Source organism: Hypomesus transpacificus, chromosome 11 (genome assembly GCF_021917145.1).
Source record: "Hypomesus transpacificus isolate Combined female chromosome 11, fHypTra1, whole genome shotgun sequence".
NCBI classification, from domain to species: Eukaryota; Metazoa; Chordata; class Actinopteri; order Osmeriformes; family Osmeridae; genus Hypomesus; species Hypomesus transpacificus.
Window position 1 is genome coordinate 12168934 of NC_061070.1, and position 22696 is coordinate 12191629.

The following is a 22696-nucleotide window of genomic DNA, read 5'->3' on the forward strand; positions in this document are numbered from 1 at the left end:
GAAATAGACTGTCTATGCAATTAAATGGAAACAGACACATAGACACAACTTAAATGTTCACAAAAGATTTCCTTATGTATCGGCCAATGCTGAAAGAGGCTACATTACTTTGAGATGGGTCTACATTAGACCAAAGGTGTAACTTCCTTTATAAAGTGTGTACAATTACTGCCTATACTCTTGTTTTTTTCCTGACGCTCATTGTCGGCCTGAACTACTTCAGTCACATCAGCCTGACTGAAGTACACCCGAGGGCAGTATTGCATTATTTAAAAAGGGAAGCAACGGTACTCTAACTGTATCGTCAGCCATTTGGTGTGTATATTGTGTTCAGAATAGTTTATTGTACAGGTACGTTACCATAGCAAGAACAACTGATGTTTTTACAAAATGTTGTTGCCTACTTGAATTTGTATTTGAACTTCATATAAACTTACAGATTCATGTCAATTTTCAGACCAAGGCTACATAACACTGTGTTCACATGTTGTGCCATTCATTCCCGTACAGTAGTAGACTACTTATAGCCTGACCTATTTAGCAAAATAACACTTTGTTGTCATCAAAATGTTAATTATCATGGATACTTGCATGAATCAACACAGGCTTGTCGTTACTCGTGTATTTGAATTGCATTCAAGAGTATCAACCCGTGCTTTAGGACCATGGGGATATCTACTTTAAGTGACGCTACTTCAACGCTACTGCACTCTACACTCCCCAGCTACATGTGACACTATCACTCAGCAGCGCTGCTGCAGTCCACAAATCGGATCCTCTGGTCGGTGTCCTGAATGGGGTTGATGTTTTTCTTAAATTGTTTCACATGAACAGGCAAAAATGCACACAATTCCAGAAACGGAGCACATAATCACCCTCCAAACTCATTGTTTCCCTCCTTCTATAACCAGCGCTCTACAAAAAGTGGAAGAAAATAGCTCATAGCCTACACAGGACACTTGAGAATTCAGTCCAATACTTTTTTTTGTAGACAAGGCAGAGTAAAGGATCTAAAGAGGATACAGATTTCTAACGCGAAGAAAGTAGGCTACCAGTGGTAAATGATTGGTACCTGCAGGTGTCCGCTGATGTTTTGCACGGGGTCTACACCGCAGAACGCTCTTTCACCTTGGAAGGTAAGTGTTGCCAGTCAGATCACGAACTCGTAGCCTATGTCTACAGCAATAAATTATTGCACCAATATTAAATCAAGAAGGCTACACGACCATCGCGATGAGTTTATGGTCGATAAGTCTATGAGTTTGACATGCAAAGAATCCAGAACAATCAAATAGTCTACTGTGTGGATGAGAACATTAGATTTTTTAATATAAATTCACAATGACAGGGGACTGCGGAAATCACAACCGTTTCATCCACTTTCACAAGAAGGTTGACTGAAGACTGCATAACATATTGAGGTTTTTGGAATTGAAACTTCTAACTGAAACTTGAAGCTTCTAAAACATATAATTGAAATGTCTTTACGAAAAAATTAATGTGGTGGTGCAAGAGGAACGTGTATAACGGCTAGCTCTACATAATCTTTGATAAATAATGATTGTGAGTGGCGGGGGTCAGCACCACGGACAGCAACAGCACCCTGTTTTTCGTTTTCTTTTTTTATTATGATCTTGTCTGGATCACCTTTTTGTGTCCAGAAAGTATTCGTCAACGAGCAGGGACACACAGATTAACCCCTTAAATCTTGTTTACGTATTTATGTATTTCATGTAGCATGTTTTACTGGGAAAACATTTCACAAAAAGCTCGTGTTTATAAGGCAAAAGTTACAATTGCTCAGTTGTTATGTAGCCCATTTTACCTTTTTTGCCATGAAAGACAAGAGAAAACATAATGACAATGCCATGGAATAATCTGTGCCTATTCCATACAGAACGAACACTCTCGAGATCTCTATTCTTCTCCCGCTGACAGGCCACCATTTGTCATTTTATTATGAAAACATATATCCCATGGATTTTTTTATTGATAACAGGACAGTCACTTCACAATTGCTATATACCCTTTAATATTAAAGAGTTGTCAAAGGATGTTCTTACACTAGTTATGTACTCAATGCTTATGCGAGCTCAGTGCTAAATTAAGCCTTTAAAAGCTTTGCTGTGTAATAGCCAATTATGGTCATATGTTCATAGATAGCACAAAGCAATTACCACTGTTGAGACTGTACTTGATGAGCTAGATAGACTTCTTTCACCTAAGAAAATAACAATTTGGTAGCATTAAATAGACGAAATACTATCACCTTTTCCTTTACCTAAGTTTTTCATATAGAGAATGTTAAAGAGGGAAAAAAAACAATAAATCCCAACAACCTAATTGGCTCATTAAAGCAAGATGGTGCTGATAACCGTAGCTTTAAAGCCGGTTGATAAGTTTCCCCCAAGGCCATGAATTCAAAGCAGCAAAAAAAATTCCTGTGTGAAAAGGGGTTAGGGACGAAAGCTTAAAATGATGCCAAGAAAAGTCCAAATAGCTCCTACATTTATTAAGGCATCTAATTGGTCAAGCGATGCTGCACACAGAGCCACTCTAGCAGTCAGTGGCAATCCACTCAAGAGCTGACCAGGATGCCACGACATCCATTAGAGCTCCCCTGCAGTCAGCCATCTCTCATCCCTAAAACAGACTTTCCTGCTGAATACAGCAAAAACAGCCACTCCACTTTGGCTCTTGGCAAGGAAGACAGCACAGATTATGTAATCAATGGCTCTGACATGTAATCCCACTGCTTAGGCACATACACTGTGCTTAACATTTAAGAGGTCTTAAGAAAAAGAAACACTGTTTTTGTTTGTGTGTCTCTTAGTAAAAGGAGCATTGTGTGTGTGTGTGTGTGTGTGTGTGTGTGACAGAGAGAGACAGACAAAGTGGGTGTGTGTGTGTACTTATTTTTCAATATGTACACATGTGTGTATGTTGGCGTACATAAATACAGTATGTTGGTTCACTAATGCTTCTATGAAATGGTAAGTAATATAGGCTGAAAGGCATAAAGGAGAACCCTGAGGATTTAAAGCTTGGCAGAGTTGATGTTTTCAAACTGTCATCTGTGCCATTACATCTTCATAGAAATGACAGAGGTTAATTGAAAAATAACACCTCTCCATTAAAAAAAATTCTAACCTGACCTTGCCCACAAACAATGTGAATTTACCAAACAAATTGCCAGTCAGTGCTCTGACAACTAATTGACAAAAAAAGGTAGAAAATATGGTACACGGAGCCAGACACAGTTTTTATTATCTATTTTTTGGGCATGAATCTGAAAACATGGAGCACTAGTGAGGGCTTTGTGTTAATGCCGCTTTTGAAGGGAAAACAATGCAAAGTCCCTTTTTAACTCTTCAACCATTTTAAATCTGACCTCCCACAGGAGAGTGAAGCCTGCCATCCTATGCCATCTCAAAGGCCCCTATGAGAAAGGCCTCTAACGAGGAGGGGATTTTCTCAGACAATCCAGCTCTTTTAGCAGAGGATGGAGGGTACACAGGCTGAGGCTCTGGGCTCTACCCAGGCTGAAGAGGCTGAGTCCCTCACACCAGGGAAGACATCACCAACCGGGGAAAGGGAGGCGGGACCTTGCAAGCGCAATGGACTCATCAACACCCACAGCCTGATGGTGGAGACGAAAGAGGGACTGATGTCTGTCTACTCTGCCCCTAATTACCAAGGCCACGTTGTGGTTAACCTATCCCCCCAGCAGGAGCAGAATGGGAGCGGAGGAGGACGGGGTCCACCACAGCTGCTAAACCCCAGCGCTCTGCCCCAGAGCATGGACCCCCGCTTCCGACCTAACCTCATTCTGTACTCTGAGAACATGTTGCGGGCCTGGGGAGAGGGTGGGGACTGCTGCGAGACTACCTTCATTGAGGACCTGGCCTCTGGCTCCTCCTCTGCCTCAGTTGCCAAAGACGCTCTCATGTTTGCAGACGGGAAATTTCTGGATCTTTCTGTGGAGGAGGCCAAGATACACACCCTATCATATGACATAGATGATGATGATGAGTTCCAGGAGCTGGAGGTAAGATTATACAATTGGGGATTATTCTTTATAATTTATGTATAAGACTGGGTTTGCATCTGTATAGTTATTATTTTATACATTGCACTTGGACCGAAATCAAAGCAAAGCAGATGACAAGACTATTTGTGAATTCAAACTAATGTACATCTTAGTTCAACATTTTTTGCTTAAAATCTCTTTAGTAAACAGGAGAAAATATCACACAGTTTGAGCTGGGTTATCAGACTCTTCTAAAGCTGGCTCCACAAGAGGAAATGCTCTGTATAGAAAACCTAGAGGCCAGGAGAGTAGAGATAGCACAGGGGAGAGATAGAGGTTTGTTTTTATTCTGGGCTAAAATAGCCAAAAGAAGAGTACAGGAGAGCAGAATAGAGGGGAAGGAAATGAAAAGAGATACTACAGGAAGAAAATGGAAAAACAGTTGAAAAGAAAGGGACAGTCTGGACGATTGGTTCCCTGTGGTGCTCAACTGTCTCCTCCACCTGCTCTGAAGGAGCTGCACGGCCCATGCATACCCCTCCTCAGGAGGGCTCGGGTCTGGCCCAGGGGTACAGAGTTCTTTATGGGGCCAGGTGGTGCCATGTGGGGGGTGTTTCACCAGCACATATCCCTGGATCTATCTACCAGATGACCTTCAATTCTTACTTCATTAGGCACTCAATGTGATCTACTCACAGCTCTAATGTAAACAATAATAAGGTTCGCTCCGTGGGGTTGTCATGGATATTGTGGGTGTTTGATCCAGAAGTGGCAATGTAAGTGGCAATGTATTGTGTATTTACCAGACTTTTATTACTGTGGTAAGTTAATAAAAGACAGTATGACATTCATATTAGTTACAGCTATGTATGAGAAAGTGAGGCTTTTTTCTTATTTTTTTCTTAGAATTTTCTAACAATGTAATAGAATCTGAACTACCAGAGAATAATCCCTATGCAACAAATACTCCCACCCCTGAGAATAATTAGCTACACTAGGCTGACATATCGAAACATAACATGGTTCCCCTGTTGTAGATCTAACAGAGCTGTCCGTATGAATATACTTCACTTGTGGAAGTATATTCCATAAATTTTATAATAAACTAAACATTACTTATAATTATTGCACCATTATCACTTCTATCACAATGATCTTTTCTGGGTATTCCTAAATGTTGAAACAAAATAGCCAAATAGCTCTGTTTTGAAACCCAACCTATTGAGGTCTTGACATCTTGATTTAACTATACCGAGAAATGTCTAATTCTGTTTCAGAATCATGGTCCAATTTAGGCACTGTGTGAAATAAGATTAGAGAATTATGAATTCCTCATCTTGCTTCCAAGCCATTGGAAGTTAAGTAGCTGGTGGGTTGAAGATGTGCAATGATTTGTTGAGTTCCTCTGTGAATGATATGTGGTGGGGGGGATAGACTGAGAGAAAGAGTGATGAAGAAGAAGGTCTGTTTTATTGCCCATCTGGCTATAGAGATAGAGTTTAAAGGGAAAACAAAAGAGAGGGGGGGAGAGAAAAAGAGAGAGCTCCTCATCATTGTCCAGCTGGGAATGGAGAAGAAAAAAGAGAAAGCGAGAGATGGAGGGAAAGTGAGAAGGAAGGGATTGTGGCTCATCATTCTCCAGCTGGCATGATTTCTTTTGGGCCTTTATTGGCCTCAACATATGTGCTGGGCCTTCTTGACTGTTAGAGAGCCCAGCTGTGCAAGCTGTTGGTGCCTTCTCTTAACCTAGGAGAAGGAGAAAAAAACTTGAGCCATCTGTACTATGTAACAACCAGGAGGTTCTGTGTAATATCAACAATCACACCTTTTAACTCACTTACCTTCAGGCCATTTCGAGTGAATGTGAAGAGTTTTACATGTCGAGGAACCCTTCATTGTTTACCTTCGACCTCTTGTCCCTCTTGAACATCCTCAGTGTGTCTGTGCTTTTTATAGAGTGACTACTCGAGCGACACGGAAAGTGAGGACAACTTCCTCCTGATGCCACCCAGGGACCACCTTGGCCTGAGTGTCTTCTCCATGCTCTGCTGCTTCTGGCCTCTGGGGATTGCTGCCTTTTACCTGTCTCATGAGGTAAGCAAAACTGCTCTGGGTCACTGGGTCACAGTATGGTCACATCAGGCTCACTGTGTAAGGGTAGTACAGGTTACATAAGCTAACTGAGACTGGGAAAAATGTATCGAAAAATGTAAAATTGTACATAATACAAGTATTTGTGGAAGCTTATTTTAGGGAAAAGAAAGGTTGCACCATGGAATATCCTTTATTCATTAATGTTGCTTGGAGAGAACTAGCAACTCTTTGGGTTCAATAGGCTTGGCCATAGCTGCGACAAAGAGCCACAAACCAGTTATCTTAGATACAAAGATTTAAATTGAAAAGCATCTTGATATTCTTTTATCGTTACTGTGTGTCTGACAAGGGGGAGTGTGCTCTTGTTAGTTGTTATTTATGAGCTGCCTAAATTCCACATTCCAGTGTAGCGTTTTAGAAAATAGGACAGCTCTCAGATGAGTCCCAGTAAACTGCCCCTTGGTAGGTAGAGAACAGTAAAGGCCAGATCTGCATGAGCACTGGCTTTTAGCAGCTCACATCACAGGTCATCCATGGCAGCTTTGAGAGTGATAGAAGCCTTCAGAAAAAAATATAAAAACCAAAAGGCAGTGAAATCGAGGCAAGGGTGGATGTGTTTCGAATTTTAAACTGTGTTGCCGAGCAGTCAAATGTTTCTCAAAAGACTTGTGGCTCTTGACTGTATTTTGCAATGTGGCCATGAGATTGGATTCTTATCAATTTCAGTGAAGCGTTCATAAGAGGAATTCTGGCATGAATTTCAGTAAAAAAAATACATATTGAAACACCTTCACAACATTATATCCTGATTGTTGTTATGCAAGTAATTTTTTTACCACTTCAAAGTGTCTTTACACCAGTAAATTGAACTCAGATAGCTGCAGGCTTGATTATGATTTTGGACAGGTGTTTTCCCCCTTATTTCTGTATATCCCAATGATTCTGTCTCTCAGTCCAAGCCTCAGCTTTCTTTATGTGAACGATTTCAACAGCAGCTGTCTACCCACTCTGCGCCACTGTAGACTGTCTGCATGTCACGACTACACACATATATCTCGCTCTCTTCCTCTTTCCCTCTCTCCCTCTCTTATTCTCCATCTTTATAAAACTCTGCTTGGTTGGCATGGGCAACACAGCCTACGCTAAAATCAATTCCCCAAAAATCCAACTACAAAGCCGCCGTGGAGAGGAAGAAAAACATGTCGCAGGCTTGGAATTAGAACAACAGAAACCCACATTGTCATCGTGGGAGGTTTTGGAGAAGCTTCAAGCTACTGATAAGCTATTCAGTGAGGCTATTCAAAGATTTTGCAATCCCCTATGAAGCTCCGTATCACATTGAATTGGTAATCATACGCATTAGATAAAAACACCTTTTAATATCTCATCTGGACAAAACCACAACTAAAAAATCCCATAAAATACCTAAAAACAAAAATTTGGCTGATACAAACAATTGCTAAACCCTGTTAGTTGACTCATGTGTAAAAACCTGTCAGAGATTAGCAAAATATTACATAGGAATTTGTAATGTGTGGCTATAATGGTGGAGCGATAACACACTCTAGATAGATTACTTACCATAATCAAAACAGACCACAGTGTATGTATACAGTCCTCTGATACAGTACAGTATATCTGTATTCATGTGCGTGCTAAAGATAACCCCCCACACCCACACAACATGTGCTGCTTAATATGTTCCCTGTCAGCAGCTCCCTCCAGGGTTTATATTTCAGACATGAATCACCAAAGGCACTTTAATCAATCAGGTACTGGCTGCTTTTGGACTTGTTGAGATTTGCTTCACACTCTCCAGGCTCAGCAGAAAGCATCAACACAGTCTTAATACAGGAATTGTTCTACAGTTCTGCACTTTGGTTTCTGCATATATAGAGTGACTTTAAAGGCCACAGACATTTTAATTGGTTCCCTTTTACCTTTTGTACTGCTCAGGACTCCAATTAATTTCCTCCTTTGAGGAGGAACCAAGCAATCAATACAGCTCAGTGGGGGTGACAGGGGGTGGGATAAAAAGCGTGACGAATCTAGATTCCACAGGCTAGATTGCAAGGGACCCCCCATCCTCTCTATTGGATAAACAATCTATCAGCTTCAAAGTTGCTGGGTGAATCGTGAATCTGTGAATCTACCAGATACACTTTTGTTTTCTTCATAGAGTAAGATTGCAGTTTCTCCGTTTTTTTCCCAGGGTTATTCACTTTGACCCAATAAGTTTTCCAGCCAGACCTTAACCTTATCATGATGGGCGGTCGTGGCTCAGGGGGGGTAAATAGGGTCAACCGCTAATCGCAAGGTTGGTGATTTGATCCCCAACTCCTCCTGGTGTGAATGGGTGAATGAGAGGCAAAAAATGAAAAGCGCATTTAGCGCCTCTAAGGCAGAAAAGCGAATATAAATGCAGTCCATCCTCTCCACCAATATTCTCCATCTGAATGGCATTACAATGTCACGACCCAAAAAGACAGAGCACAAGGATTAGCTTCATGCGTCTTTTCAAACTCCAGTCCCTGCATCTCCTCTCAAAGTAAAGGCATAGAGATGTCCTGAATTGACCTTCAGTCTGGAGAGCAAAATATCTCAGCAGAGTCCTATTCCTTGAGTCCCGCTCCTGGAGACAGAACAGTGGATGATCACTACTCTCTGAGGACCCTGAAGACCCATGCCTCAGTGAAGCAGCTTCATTAGTCATGCATAATGCATCCACTACTGTACTACTCATCTTTTCCAAGACCCAGGAAGAACCAATAGAGATTATATTGTGACATTCATATGCAAGCTGTAGTATGTCTCAAATGAGGAGAAACTGGTATGTAAAATTTGATATTTCCATAACTTGTCTGTTGATAATTAATTGGCATACCTGCATGCATGATGTGTGTGACATTTAAACATGCATTTTCTGGACATATTTCAAGATGGTTAATTTGAATGGAAAATTGACAGTAAAGAAATACAATACAAATCCAATTTCAAACACAAGCTGCTGCAGCATACCATAAGAATCAACATAATTTATTTGTCTGACCACTACTCAGCCAGATTAAACAAATGTGGGGATGTCTTTATCTTTGCAGCTTCATGTGCACATACTGTCATCAAATAATGCAGGGTGATTTTTGCTTGTTCGTTGGGCAGCTTCATCTCTATGCAAAAGCCCATTCCCCAACTCACAAATTCATTAAGCTATGACAGCACTGGTCAAACACAGATTGAACTTCACAAACAAAGGAGCACAATCTAATCAGCTGGATACTAAATTGCACAGACTGGGCATTTAGGCATTGAGTGACAGGTTGCTTTTGTTCAGTGGAACTGCTCCATAAGATTTGTCCTTGTTGATAATTTTCAAGCGATCATTAGAATGGGGTTGTAATCTGAACACTTTGAAGAAGGTTTATTTAAACAAATAAATATATATATAGGTTTTGACATGGTGTATAAAAACTACATATAACAATTGTGATAATGGCTTTCACGTGTTACTTGATGACACGGATATAAATGATGCAAGTTTCCACATTCCGTCTGGAAAGTGACCATGCTTGAAAACCTCAAGCCAAATTGCATTTCTTATTCAACAGTTCTTTCAGGCATTTTGGTTCATTGCTTTTCTTGGAAATAATTTGGATATGGAAGAAAGGATTTTACCTACAGTTGGAAAGTTTGTGAGTGAATTACTTCATTTGTTATTTTCTGTATAACTCTAGCTACCACTCAACCCTATTAACACATGGGCAGTTAAAGGCTTCTCAAGAAGTGGTTCTTCAATATTCCCATACTGAACTGTGACAATCTGTTTTTGCTAAACCAGTGTGCATAATCTGATTCACTGCTTTTAGAGCATGCTCCAACACAAACGGGATAAGCTCTTTACATAATATTTTGGCTCAATAGAGTGTCAGAGTATGCCTTGTATGGAATAAGCCGAATCAAATACCTTCCTGTAGGCAAAAGATGGACATGTTCCACAAAACAGTGTTTTTTCTATTACTTACCATGGATGTGATTTTCCTGTGTTCTTCCCTTGCTTTCTGTCATGTTCCCAGCTCTTACACCGCCCCTAGATTTATCCACAATGACCTATTTCTCTACAGTTCCATGTATGTAAAGCACATTTATACTCCTGTGGATGATCGTAAAGGGGTTTTGTGCTACCAGAAGTTCAAGATTGAGTTTATTTGGAAACACACTTAAATGTGTCAAATACAATAACTGGACTTTGTGTGTGTGTTCCAATCGCCTTTAAAGCAATCTTAGGATTTCTTTCCTCTTCATCAGAGGAACTACAGTATGGTTAATTAGTTTGTGCTTTGGTTTGATTGTTATTAATTATGCAGACTTAAACAGAACCAGTAATTACAAAGAACAGCTTTCTGTCCTGTGCAGAACAATAGGCTTGTTAATTGTATTTGTATACTCAGTATGCTCATTAGCTGCAGGGAAGCAAGGGTTTCAAATTGAACTGTTTCTTGTGGTTGAAGCAGAATAATTAGGCGTGGAGATTGGGATCACTGTGTGACTGTATCACATCTGAAGTAATCAACTTGAAGATGACCTGCTCCTTATCTAACAAAGGCATGTTTCACTTACGTTTTATTGATCAAAATCCATCTTTTCAGATCACTTGAGTGAATGAGCAAATGTATCACTGCATGAATGGTATGTTCAGTATGTATCTTCATGATCCGGTAGTGCCTTCGAGATCATTAGTGTTGCTTCTGACAAGGTCCTCTGACTCCGCTACTCTAGTTAAATGCCTGACATGTTGAACACAGAATGTCATTAATCAAAGTAGATTCAGGTTTTAGATGACAGTTTGACAGGAGATCAGAAACGTTCCTCATTCCAGTCCAAGACCCATCTCTGACAGTGCTACGTACTGTAGGCTGGAGTGAGTGGCTGTGCCTCTCAGTAAATCTGTAATGCGCACAGCAGTTAGGCTCGTCCACTCTGCTATTGATCAACATGGTCCCTCCGGAGGCTTACATTTTGGATGGTGGGATTGATCTCTTTATGAAATAATGCGATCAAACTCAGATTAACTGTGGGCCGGGCATCCAGACGCAGGGAATGATGCCTTTAGTTTGAATCATGGTTGCATTGTTCCCGAGCCGGACAGTTGGATGGAGTTTGTGTGTGTGTATGTGTGTGTGTGTGTTGGGGGGGTATGCGTGTGTGTGGGGGTGCGCACGAGAGACAAGAGAGAGAAAAGACAGAGAAAGAGAGAGAGAGAGAGAGAGAGAGAGAGAGAGAGAGAGAGAGAGAGAGAGAGAGAGAGAGAGAGAGAGAGAGGGATAAAGAGAGAGTCGATACAACAACAGCAATATAAAATAATTGTCAGAATTACCTTGATCCCATCTTCTAAGCCAGCAGAGAAACTAAATCTTTTTACAGATGTGAGAAATTCATGATCCCTTTCTGGCTTTCGGATTTAGATATAATGCCTATTTTTCATCTAAAAAAGTATGAGGCATTTTGGGATATCTGAAAATTAGGGGATTATAACCGACTCAGACCCCTTGCTGAAGTGGGATCCTTGTTATTGCTGTCTTCTTCATGCTTGTGTCAGTTTATATGTGGGCATAGAAACGCTCTGCAACATCAATGGAAAGCTGTTACATTTAAGTGCACAGCTTTAGTGTACCTGAACTTTTCAGCAACCAAATCGCAAGCCCAAAATGAGATACCTTTTTCAAATATCGCAGTGCTCATATTCCCACCAAACTGCATTTCAAGTATGGGAAACGTTTTATGTATAGCATTCTTTTTAGAATCATCTTTGGACAGAGGTTTCGAGACAGTTTTGCTGAACCACAGACAGCAAACAGATAAACCACATACAGCTCTGGAAAAAAATTAAGAGACCATTGCACCTTTTTCTTTTCTTTCCAAATAATTAGAAAATGAATATTTTGAGTGAGGAACTGAAGGATTCAACTTACAGTGGCCTCTTAAATTGAACACTTCTGTTCCTCATTCAAATTTTCCTCCAAATTTTCCTTCATTTTTGGAAAGGAAACAAAAAGGTGCAGGGTTCTCTTAATCTTTTCCAGAGCTGTAGATGTTTCCATGGAAATGGCCGACGTTGCTATATGACACTGGAATAAAGTCACCCCAGAACATTTTTGGCATTAGTGACAAAAGAAAGTGAATCTCTTTGAAATATAAGATTTACAGCTTCCTAAAGGTAACTTAGCTAACGCTACAGAAGGCCGATGCACAGCTCTTTGACGTCACTCCCTGCAATTGAGCGTCATTGATTCAAGCTGGTATAAAAATAGAATCAGTGGAATGAGGTTGCATGTTGAGTAGCCCGACCGCTCCTCCTCTGGCTCAGGCTCTGAAGAACACACATGATCGGGCCATTGTCATGTAAAACAAGGACCTGTTGCACCAAATGCAATTCCAAGCAACCAGGGCCAAAGATGCAATTAGCCCCAACTGTGTGACCTTAAACAGCTTACAGCTCCATTGTAGCTGACCAGAATGACTCCAGATTTTCATGATGTGCCTATTAGTTCACTGTAGTTTTCATATGGATGAGCTATCTAAGTGTCCAGTTACCTTTATATAATGGCCAGGGAATGTGTATAATCTGGTCATGAGACTTTCATGTGTAGGAATCTTCTAAAGGCAGTCTCTTTTGGACATTCCTCTTTTGGTTTTTAATTGGCTGCTCACTCTGTGCCCCTCTTTCCTCCCTTAATATTTTCTCCTATCTATCAGTCACTTGCTTGTCTCTAGGAGGTGGTGTGCTGCTGCCAAGCGAGCAAACGTTTGGGTCCTGCTCCCCAGGGTTCAGAGCTTGGCTACGCACATGAATATTTCAGCCGGCCTGTCACAGATCACGTTCACACCAGCAGGCCTTTTTGGTTTTAGTGAGGGAACTCAATGCTGTTGAATACCAATAATCTTTGCTAGAACTGTTGTGGCAGAGCACTCAATGGCCTCAAATGTCCTCCTCACTCTCCTTTCTGTCACTCTCCTTTCTGTCTTTTATCCTCCACCTCTCACTCTCAGTCTGTCTGTCTGTCTTTCACTCACACGCTTCCTCTGACTCACCCTCTCCCTGGTGCCACAGTTACAGAAAATAAATATTTATTTTGGTAGGAAGACAATCGTGGTGAAAAAAAAGAAAAAGACACTGACAGTCAGATGTAATTGGACTAGCAAACGAGGGCATCTTGTGGTTTGTGCTGTACTCATAACTACCCCATCTCTGACCAACCATCCAAGATAGATTACAAGAGAAACAGTAGTGGAGACCACAATAGAGAAGCATCATTGTGCTAGTAATGTGTTTTTTCATCCTTACATTCTGTTTTGAAAGTCTGGGTTGGATCATAATACATGAATAGGCCTCAACATCTCCCATCTCGTTAATCCCCACTGGGCCTAGCACAACAGGAGACCTAGTCTCTACCTTATTATGAACCTGGCCTGGAATCTCTAAACTAGGAGCGGTGGTTCAGAAACTAACATCTGAGTTCAAACAGGCATGCTTAACATTGTTAGGAGGGCCGTCCAGAGGCAGAAGATGAAAGAACCAAGGTCTGCTGACTAATAGTCCAACTTCCTATTACATTATATAATTCATTTGTTCCCCATGCAAGGTAGTACGGAAAAAACGATCCTTCCAGTTCACAGAGGCAGAGAGAGGGAAGGAGAACGGATCCCTATGGGGCTTTGAGACTGAAATACTCTCATCAGAGTGGCTTAATATTATCTTGATATCATCTCCTGGACATCAAAGGCTCTGAGGCTCTGGAGGCGTTGAGTCACAGCCATTCGCGGGATGCCACGTTTTGGCGGAGCTTCCCTGAAATACCCATCCTTCCCAGCCATCTGCCTGAAAATGTGTCTATTGACTTCATAATTGACCACCATTAGTCGAGTGATTCCATCTCTTCCTCTCCTCCCTCTCTCTTTTTTTGACTCTTTCCCTCCCTTCTTCCCTTCTTCCCTTCTTGTCTCCTGTTCTCTCTCTCTCTCTCTCTCTCTCTCTCTCTCTCTCTCTCTCTCTCTCTCTCTCTCTCTCTCTCTCTCTCTCTCTCTCTCTCTCTCTCTCTCTCTCTCTCTCTCTCTCTCTCTCTCTCTCTCTCTCTCTCTCTCTCTCTCTCTCTCTCTCTCTCTTAGACGAACAAGGCGGTGTCAAAAGGGGACTTCCACCTGGCCAGCTCCAGCTCCCGGCGAGCCCTGTTCCTGGCTGTTCTGTCGATCACTATCGGGACAGGCATCTACGTGGGTGTGGCCGTGGCCCTCATTGCATACCTCTCCAAAAACCACCACTTGTAACCTTGCACTGCCCAGCCCACGCCCCCCCCCCGCCCCCCCCCCCCGCACCGCATGGTTGGCCGGTTGTGCCAGGGGTGTGGCTCACCCACGGGCAATCAGAAACACTTCTGCAAATCACAGGCCAGTGGAGTTCTGCCATGTCATGACGAAGACCGACATACTCATTGTATGTAACATGAGAGGGGATGTGACATGGACGAAAACCGTCTGTTAACTGTCAAGTTCTTCTCTTATTTTGACAAACCGTCACATGAACTGTAAACTGTTTCTTGCCATTTCTCCTCATGATGACAGATGGTTCTGTTTTCGCCATTGTCTCTCTGAGTTGTGTTTCGGTTTTGCCATAAAACTGCACATGTTGACAACATATCCGTCCTAAGAGCATATGTTTACAGGATGTTCTCTCTAAACACTCGAGCAGGGAGTTGTGGAGCTGGGTGTTTTATGACCTGCTATATCCACCACCCTATCACTCATGTCTGGCAGCTCCCGTCAAGAATTATGAGAGTGGATTAAAGGGCTGCTAATGCTGTCAGTTATTTACACACCCAGTCCACTTTCATTTACACTGCTACTGAACATTTCCATAGCATATCAGACTTTGTTGGTTGTGCAAAGCTGTGTGTACATAGTGTTGAGCCTACTCACACTGGGTTGTTCAAACGTAATGTTTTAAGTTCCATGTACGGGCAATAGGCTTCTGTGTGAGAGGCCACCATGCTTGTATTGTCTCCTTGTCCGTTTTATAATGGGAGCATGGGAGCATCCCCACAGCACAACGATATCACATACAGTATATGTCACACGCCTACAGTTTGGAGGGATAACCTTACAATGTTTTGATTCTGTCTGTCGGAAATAATGCACCTGGCTGCATCTCCTGTGACAGAAGCAGCTTACGCAGAGATACTCTGGTGTTGATATGCACAAATCAATAGGGGAAAGAGTCCTTGAGGGCTGCAGGAGCCATAGCTGTATATACCTTGTGATTACTATTGTTTATACAAGACTCACAGGAAGGGAAGACATGCAATGTTGAAACTGATGTATAGATCTATGTTGCTGCTGTATACTGCTATGTCACAGTTTTAAGACTTCAATCAGTGTTTTTTCGATTTGCTAATTAAATGTTGTATTTCATTTAAACGATGACTATCATTTCATGTCAGTAATGTCCACATGGGTTTAACATGACCCCTAATTGTAACGCATGTGTCAGTAATAGCTGCACTTAGGTTGCAGCTTTTGCTTTATCCACCAATATGTAATATTAACTGCAAGGAATATTGCTTTTTTAATTAACAGAAACGTTGTACCTGCACAAACTCACACAAAGACCCAATGAACAGAGTGCTTACGGGAGTCAGCTCAATTATAGACCCTACTCCACTCCACTCTGCCTGCCTGCCCCTCCACTCCACCCAAAATGACTAATTACCTTCAGCACACCTTGTGCATATTTCATAGCAGTAGCAACTCACTGCCTGTCAGGAATATTAGCTTTGCAGCCAGCTGAGATGATTCGTCTATTTAACATGACGCTGCTGGTGCCGTAATGGCACTCTGCATCCATTCCCTCCTTCTCTGTCTCTCAATACGAGCCCATGGCTGAGGGAGGACCCTATGGAGGTTATCAGAGAGAGAGGACTGGGCTGCTCTCTCGCTAATGAGACATTCAGCCTTGGTCGGATGTTCAGTCGGAGGTAATTAATGAAGCCCTGAAGTGCTCGCCACGATTTTCCATGTCGAGGAGGGAGTAGGGGGGCTGGTGGAAAGAGTGTGAGGGTGCGTGTGTGTTTGTGTCTTTATATGAGGGCTGAAGGTGGGGTGCGTTGGATCAAATCTTCCTTCGTGGCACACTACAGGCATGTGCACAGAGGATGAATGCTTTCTCTTTGTTTTGTTTTCACATCCTGTAACCTCAAGCCTGGCGCCGAGACGGATGGACAGCGTGTGGGCCTGGCCTAAGCACACCCGCTAAGTGAATCCTGAAGGCCGTGTATTCCATCCTGATTCATACGAGAGTGATCAGCTGAAAGGCTCACAGTGAGTCACTGGGCACAGGACTCAGCCAAGGCAGCTAAAGTCAAGCTGTTAAGAGAGATGACAACAAAGAAACACTCCCTGCATCCTGGCAGCGCGGTTGAGAGGCTGACACAAAGAAACAGATCTGAACGACACAGCAACCTGTAATCCGATACTACAACGTCTTTACTGTTTAGGTAGCAAACACCATGTTGCCATAACAAACTCGAAAGGGACTCTTCTGTACGGCCACGGTGGTGGAACGCCACCTCGCACTCCATCACCAGAGAGAAGTCTTGACCTTTAACGTATCGACAATGCCGAGTTCTCTTCATTCCCACGCAGCACAGCAAGCTGTAAGATGGCCCTCTATGGGGCTGGCAGCTTCCTTCATTCCTAATGCAAACATAACACAAACCACGGCTGTGGTAAGTCCACAGGTTTAGTCCACATCCACATCTTATAGAGGTTAAATTGTGGTGTGTGTTTGATGGGTGGCGACCAGGCGGGGGTGATGGGTAATTAACCTAATGCTCTGTGGCATCCATGTTTATATTCCCTGGCACACATCTGATTTTGTGGAGATGATGATTGAGCAGACCATTTATATGCATTATTGTCGTCAGCATCCCCCTAAGGCAATTGGATGGGAGGAAGATCATTGATCATTGTTGATGTAGTCAGTGTCTCCTGAGGCCCGCCTTAACGTTTGATTGTCAGCTTCAAAACCTCCTTTCCTAACAAAGGGTCCCATCGTTGTTCTTATCAGAGTTGGCAGGGTACAATCTGAAAGCAGATAAGTCATTCAAAACATTGATTAGCACGACCCTGCTGTCTTTCATGTCAAACTCTCAAAGTCGGAGAGTTAATCGAAATCGTCTTGGTCAATACTTCCAGATGTTTTAAAAGGGACTTGTACAAATGACGTGACAAAGAAATACCTGGCTAGTCAACCAAAACAAGCAAAATAAATGGAAAGGTGCTAACAGTTGTTATGGGTTCTGCCTGGGTATGGTCTGGCCAAAAGGCATCATAGCTGATTAATCGCGGCAGCTGTTTTCCACCCTAAGTCCATTAATTAGAAATGAACAGTAATTGAGTTTCTATCCACAGAAACACTGGAGCTGGCTCTGCTGCATAGATATCACCCAAACAGATTGAAGAAGTATTTGCTGGGAAGCTTCGAGAGTGGAAGGTGTTTGAAACTGAAGATAGACAAGTTGTTGAGGTTTTGGAAAAGATGGGGATTGTGTGTCCTGTGAGGGCCGACGCATTGTAGAGTGTTTCACAACATTAACAAAAAATCAAAGAGGATGAAGGCCACATCTGATGACAATGTACCACATTTTAACAACCCACTTCAATGTTCCATCTAAAACTCAATCATTCTTTGTTCAAATCGAATCTGATCAAGTTCTGGCCTGTCATAATAGCTACAATGAGTAACAGTGCTTTGGACTCGCCCTATTCAATGGCTATCTCTCTGTGGTTTAAATGTTAATTAATGTGCAAGTGGGGCATCAATGTATAAGAGCCCACAGCTGTAGCATGGAGCCATGATGACTCAACCCACTCTCTATCTTTCTCGCTCTCTCATCTCTGAATAATTAATTAATCTCCCCTCTCAGAGGCCAACAACTCTCTTGATGGGTGAGTGGTGAGGAGAACTGCTGAGGTAGCAAGCTAGGTCAACTGGAGACAGGAGGACATACTGATCCCAGAATATCCCTTGTGTCTTTCCAATGGTGATTCCAGACAAACAGGAACCAGTGACCATCATAGACTACTGAACATTACAGCTACACAAAGCCACCCAGACAATCTGCAATGTGAAATAAACAAGTTGTTACTGGTCGCCTTACTGATCAATTTCACAGAGCACACACTCTCACAGGGATCCTATGGACATGATTTGTTACGAAATGAGAGAGAGAGACAGAGAGAGAGAGAGAGACATAGACAGAGAGAGAGAACGAAATAATATAAAGACAATTCTGTCCAGGCCTTGCTTGCAATCACAGCTGAAGACCCAGATGCATTTGACTCTGGGCTTGTGAGACAACATTACAACATACCTATCAGACTATACGCTGACAGAAAATGATGGCTCTCAGTCGTACGTAAGGTAATTTGTGAGATAGGGTATGTCACCAATTATTTTTTAATGCACTCAGAATGCTATAATATCATCAACATTTCTTCCATTGCAGAATTTCTAGACAAGAGTTACAAATATATTTTAAATTGCTTTTGGAATAGGATGACTCAGTTGTTTGATAGAAGTTGTTGCGTGATGTCTTACAGCATTATCCAAACATTGCACTGAATGAAACGGACCATAGGCTAGGTCAGACAGCAGCTTCCTGAGGAACACTAATGAGGAAGTTAGCCAATGATGCAGACACACACTTCCACCTGGTTAAGGGGGGCACAGCCACGCTCTGCTTACCGGCTACTTCCATTAGCTCATATTACCCATTGGAGCCTAAGGAAACACCAAAAAAGGTCTGGCACACGCAACCATCCTCGAATGAAGCAATGAAGTCTGAATAGGGGTGGTGTTTGGGATTGAGGGGGGTTCAAGAAAAGAATGAAGAAAAAGACATAGAGCTTCTTTTCGGCAGAGGAGGGAATATTTCAAGAGCATTTAATGCAGTCAAATGGAATTACAATGACGTTTTAATTGCTATGCAAATGCTGGGCGCTCTGGGAAAGACACATCTCCCATGTGGTCTCTATTTTCCTTCAGCAGACACCATCTCCATTCCTTGGCTGGACTCGCCAACTTATGAAAGTCTCTGAAGTAATTACATAATACTGGATACATCCCATGCTTCCATGCCCACAGGAAACACAGGGCACTAAACAGCAGAGTACAGTTTAAGGACAGATTTTATAAGAGCATTAAAACAGTAAAACTGTATACTTAGAGGTCGGATAACATCGTTGGATAGTGGAAATGCATTTAGTGCGTTGTACAGTTTATTGCTTGTTGAGGAACACGGTTTCCCTTTTGTGTAATGGGTCGGAAGTGATCCCAGAAATGATCAAATGAACCTTCTCTCATGCCATACTCGGAGCCATGTCAAGTTCATGTGTGATGTCTTTGGCAGTTTCGGTTTCTTGTGTGTTTTTCGTAAAATCATCCAGGAAAATGGAACAACAGGAAGCAACCTGCTTGATGCATGATGACTGCACATTCACATTCCAGATGGTTGCCTGCACGCGCACCCCCTTATCATGTCCAATTGCAGAACAGCATGAGCAAATTGTGGCATACAAAAAGTACACGCATCTTCGAAGCTACAACAATGTCATGGCCATATCCCCTTTGTCGTCTCATAAGGCTTGCATTCCAGACACAGAATCAGGGGGATACGTGGATGTTCAGAGCCCATTCCACACAAAGTCATCGGCTTACAGTATGCACTTTACAGTATGTAGGGGGTGATACATTATGCATCATTTAAAGCAGAGCATTTATAGCCTTGCTAAATGATGACAAGAATATGGATTAAGAAAAAATCCATCAACCACTGCAGAAAGTTACTAGTTACTCAACAGTAAGATCCCAGCCCTGTGTGAGGGGCTGACCCATAAGCTCTTAGTCACAGAATGACATTTACTGACCTTATCTTCACCAACATGGCTGTCTTTAAAAGCCCATGCACATTCATCCTAAACAACCAGGTTAGACTTCCCTCAGCAATCATCTGTAGTTGTAGCTCTATCCTCTACAGTTTGCTTCAAGCAAATTGCTTAAACAACAGTTGGACGGCAGTTATTTCCACTTACTTCCCATGATGCTCTCACAGAGTGAGTGTAATTATAGTCATGTTTGTGTTGTGTGTATGCACCACAAACAGCTTGAAAGCAGTCGAGGATTAGGGCTGGAGTATGTGTAGAAAAATTCCTATGATCAATGCAGATTCTCTGTTTTGGAAATCGCAAGTAAAGTTGGTAGGGGGCTGGGGAGGCGGAACAGAGACCCCAGATTAACACCCAGAAGTCATCAATCACAACCTTCCCCTTCTAGACAAACAAGGCAGGAATTCTACTCTCAGCCGAGCCATTGCTTGATATAATAGTATTCCTCAGTGTATTGCTTCCTGAAATACAATAAAGCATTCAAACAAGGCATACCCCTTCGGCAAATATGAGCTGCCAGTTTTGGAAATTAAAGTGTTATTAATGGTTATGAAATGATAAGCAGGTTTGAGTTCGGAGACCACAACTGGGGAATCGTTCTTTATTTTAAGTATCTTGTTTTGCTTGCTTGGGTGCTGTTGCTAGGTTACATCCAGGTAACACAATGCAGTATGTCCTTGTTTAAACTGGTGAGAAATGAGCTTCAGCTTTATCCTTTAAAAAATCATTTTCAGAGGATCACTGGCTGGACGTGGCTCAAGTACATGCCACAACACATAAATCCTTTCAAATGAATGACAAAATAAGACAGTTCTCTTTGATGAATGCGCTGCAGGTACAGTAGGAGGAGAGTACTGTCATTCAACCTTGGTTAGATTTGGATGCATGTGAAGTTCCCATCAGGCATGTCAGATGGGGAGATATGGCCCAGATTTATCTGAGAAAGCGTTATCTTTTCACTGGGCATGCCTTGTAACCTGTTGACAAATCGGCCTTGTCGTGACAGAAGCAAAAAGGGACATCCAAACAAGATGTCTCTCAAATCCTGTTTGAGTGTACTAGGTTTCCGTCAGAAAAACGCAAACACAATAACTCCTTTGAGAAAGACAGTGACTCACAAGCACACCCAAGTCTTTTCTAACAATGTTGATTATGTCAAGAACAATTTCAAATAAATGTAATAAATCACAAATCACCCCCATATTTATTAACCTATCAACTCTAGAAGTTCTCTAAGGAATATGCAGAGGTAAATCTAAATGCTAGTTTTGGATTAAATCAGGCTTTGGGCAGAACACGTGAAACCCCACAGAAGGGGTCCGCATGTGCTGGTGAGTGTCTGGAAGATGGCATTTGATGGTCAAGTGTGTTCTGTTCAAATGACACAGGTATCCTGTAACTGAAGCACACAATCCAAAGAGCTGTCTAAATGGATATGATGATATCTGCAGGGGAAAGCTGACATGATATTAAAATGTCAGAGTGAAGATTGAACTGCATTCAATGTCTTTTCACTTGCAATGATTTGTTGCTGTTAGCTAAATGTACTGTAACATCATGTTTGTCAAACTACTCAGACATTTGGGAGCAACATTATTTACTTAAGCTGATTTATAATCTACCTCCCGAGAAATGTTCCAACGAGTTAAACTGCCATTATGGCTGATCCACTTGTGCCAATTAACCTGGCGGCAATCAAAAGTTAATTTGGTGCATGATGAACATATTATTGCCATGGTGTTTTCACACATTTCACAGCAGGCTCTACATGAAGTGTGTCTGTGTGTGTGTGTGTTTGTGTGCATAGGAACAATATGGTGAGCCCTCAGTGTGAACGCAGATGGCCTCCCTCCACACAGAAATCAAACCCTGTTTACAGTGTTTACGCGTGTGGACAACAGCTCAGTGTTGCACTGACATCACAATGCTGTCAGTGTCTCAAGGGAGTGTTCAGAGGATGAAAACCCTATAACGTAATGGGCAAACAACTCAGATGAAGTAAGGATATGATATATGAATATGATAATGTAACAATGATTTATAGTTTGGGGGTGAAAAAAAAAATCTAAAATGCAGCCACAGGGGAGCAATTGGTAACCAAGCACCACCCCTGTCTGGCAGTGTGTCTATGCATACCACCCTATCCCAAAGCCCATGACTCAGGTGCTTAAAAAAATAGAAAAAATAGAACGAAGAACGAAGAAGGAAAGGGTGCATCAGCCAGGGTGCATGTGCTTTTATGTCTGCGTGGGCTATGTGGGTGGAGGTCAATTTTATTTTAAACCAAGGAAGGAAGACTGTCATACATTGTAAATTGACATTTTTATTTTAGTTCCAATGAAGGATTTTATGGGACATTATATAGAGAGCCTGAAGTGAATCCAACAGCCCAACCCACAGTGAAAACCCGCTCCAATCAATAAACAGAAAAATTACCTTTCTGAGCAGTTACATATGTTTCTGAAAGGTTTAGTGCGTGAGAGATGCAGAGAGCTGTGTGGGCTGATCTCCGAGAGGCAGGGACGATATGCACCTCAGCGTTTCTTGTCATCGGCCAATGTGAAGGACAGTTTTAGAATA

General features: G+C 42.1%; 1 protein-coding gene across 2 annotated transcripts; it reads left to right on the plus strand.

The window, feature by feature from the left end:
* The first annotated feature begins 751 nt into the window (after positions 1 to 751).
* LOC124474314 (synapse differentiation-inducing gene protein 1) lies at positions 752 to 22000 on the plus strand. 2 transcript variants are annotated; one of them, XM_047030320.1, is made up of 4 exons: positions 752 to 1136; positions 3401 to 4048; positions 5987 to 6124; positions 21924 to 22000. In XM_047030320.1, the coding sequence occupies exons 2-4, from the start codon at positions 3503 to 3505 to the stop codon at positions 21948 to 21950; spliced, it is 711 nt and encodes a 236-aa protein (XP_046886276.1). In that variant the 5' UTR covers positions 752 to 1136; positions 3401 to 3502; the 3' UTR covers positions 21951 to 22000. The 2 variants fall into 2 exon arrangements, with proteins under 2 accessions (XP_046886276.1, XP_046886275.1); XM_047030319.1 differs by lacking the exon at positions 21924 to 22000 and adding an exon at positions 14285 to 16050.
* The last annotated feature ends 696 nt before the right edge of the window (positions 22001 to 22696 follow it).

Bases quoted from the DNA above. Each gene is read 5' to 3' on its own strand.
- LOC124474314 (XM_047030319.1), top strand. From the start codon at position 3,503: ATGGAGGGTACACAGGCTGAGGCTCTGGGCTCTACCCAGGCTGAAGAG. The intron at 4,049-5,986 runs GTAAGATTATAC...TGCTTTTTATAG, and splicing joins ATGAGTTCCAGGAGCTGGAG to AGTGACTACTCGAGCGACAC. The intron at 6,125-14,284 runs GTAAGCAAAACT...TCTCTCTCTTAG, and splicing joins CCTTTTACCTGTCTCATGAG to ACGAACAAGGCGGTGTCAAA.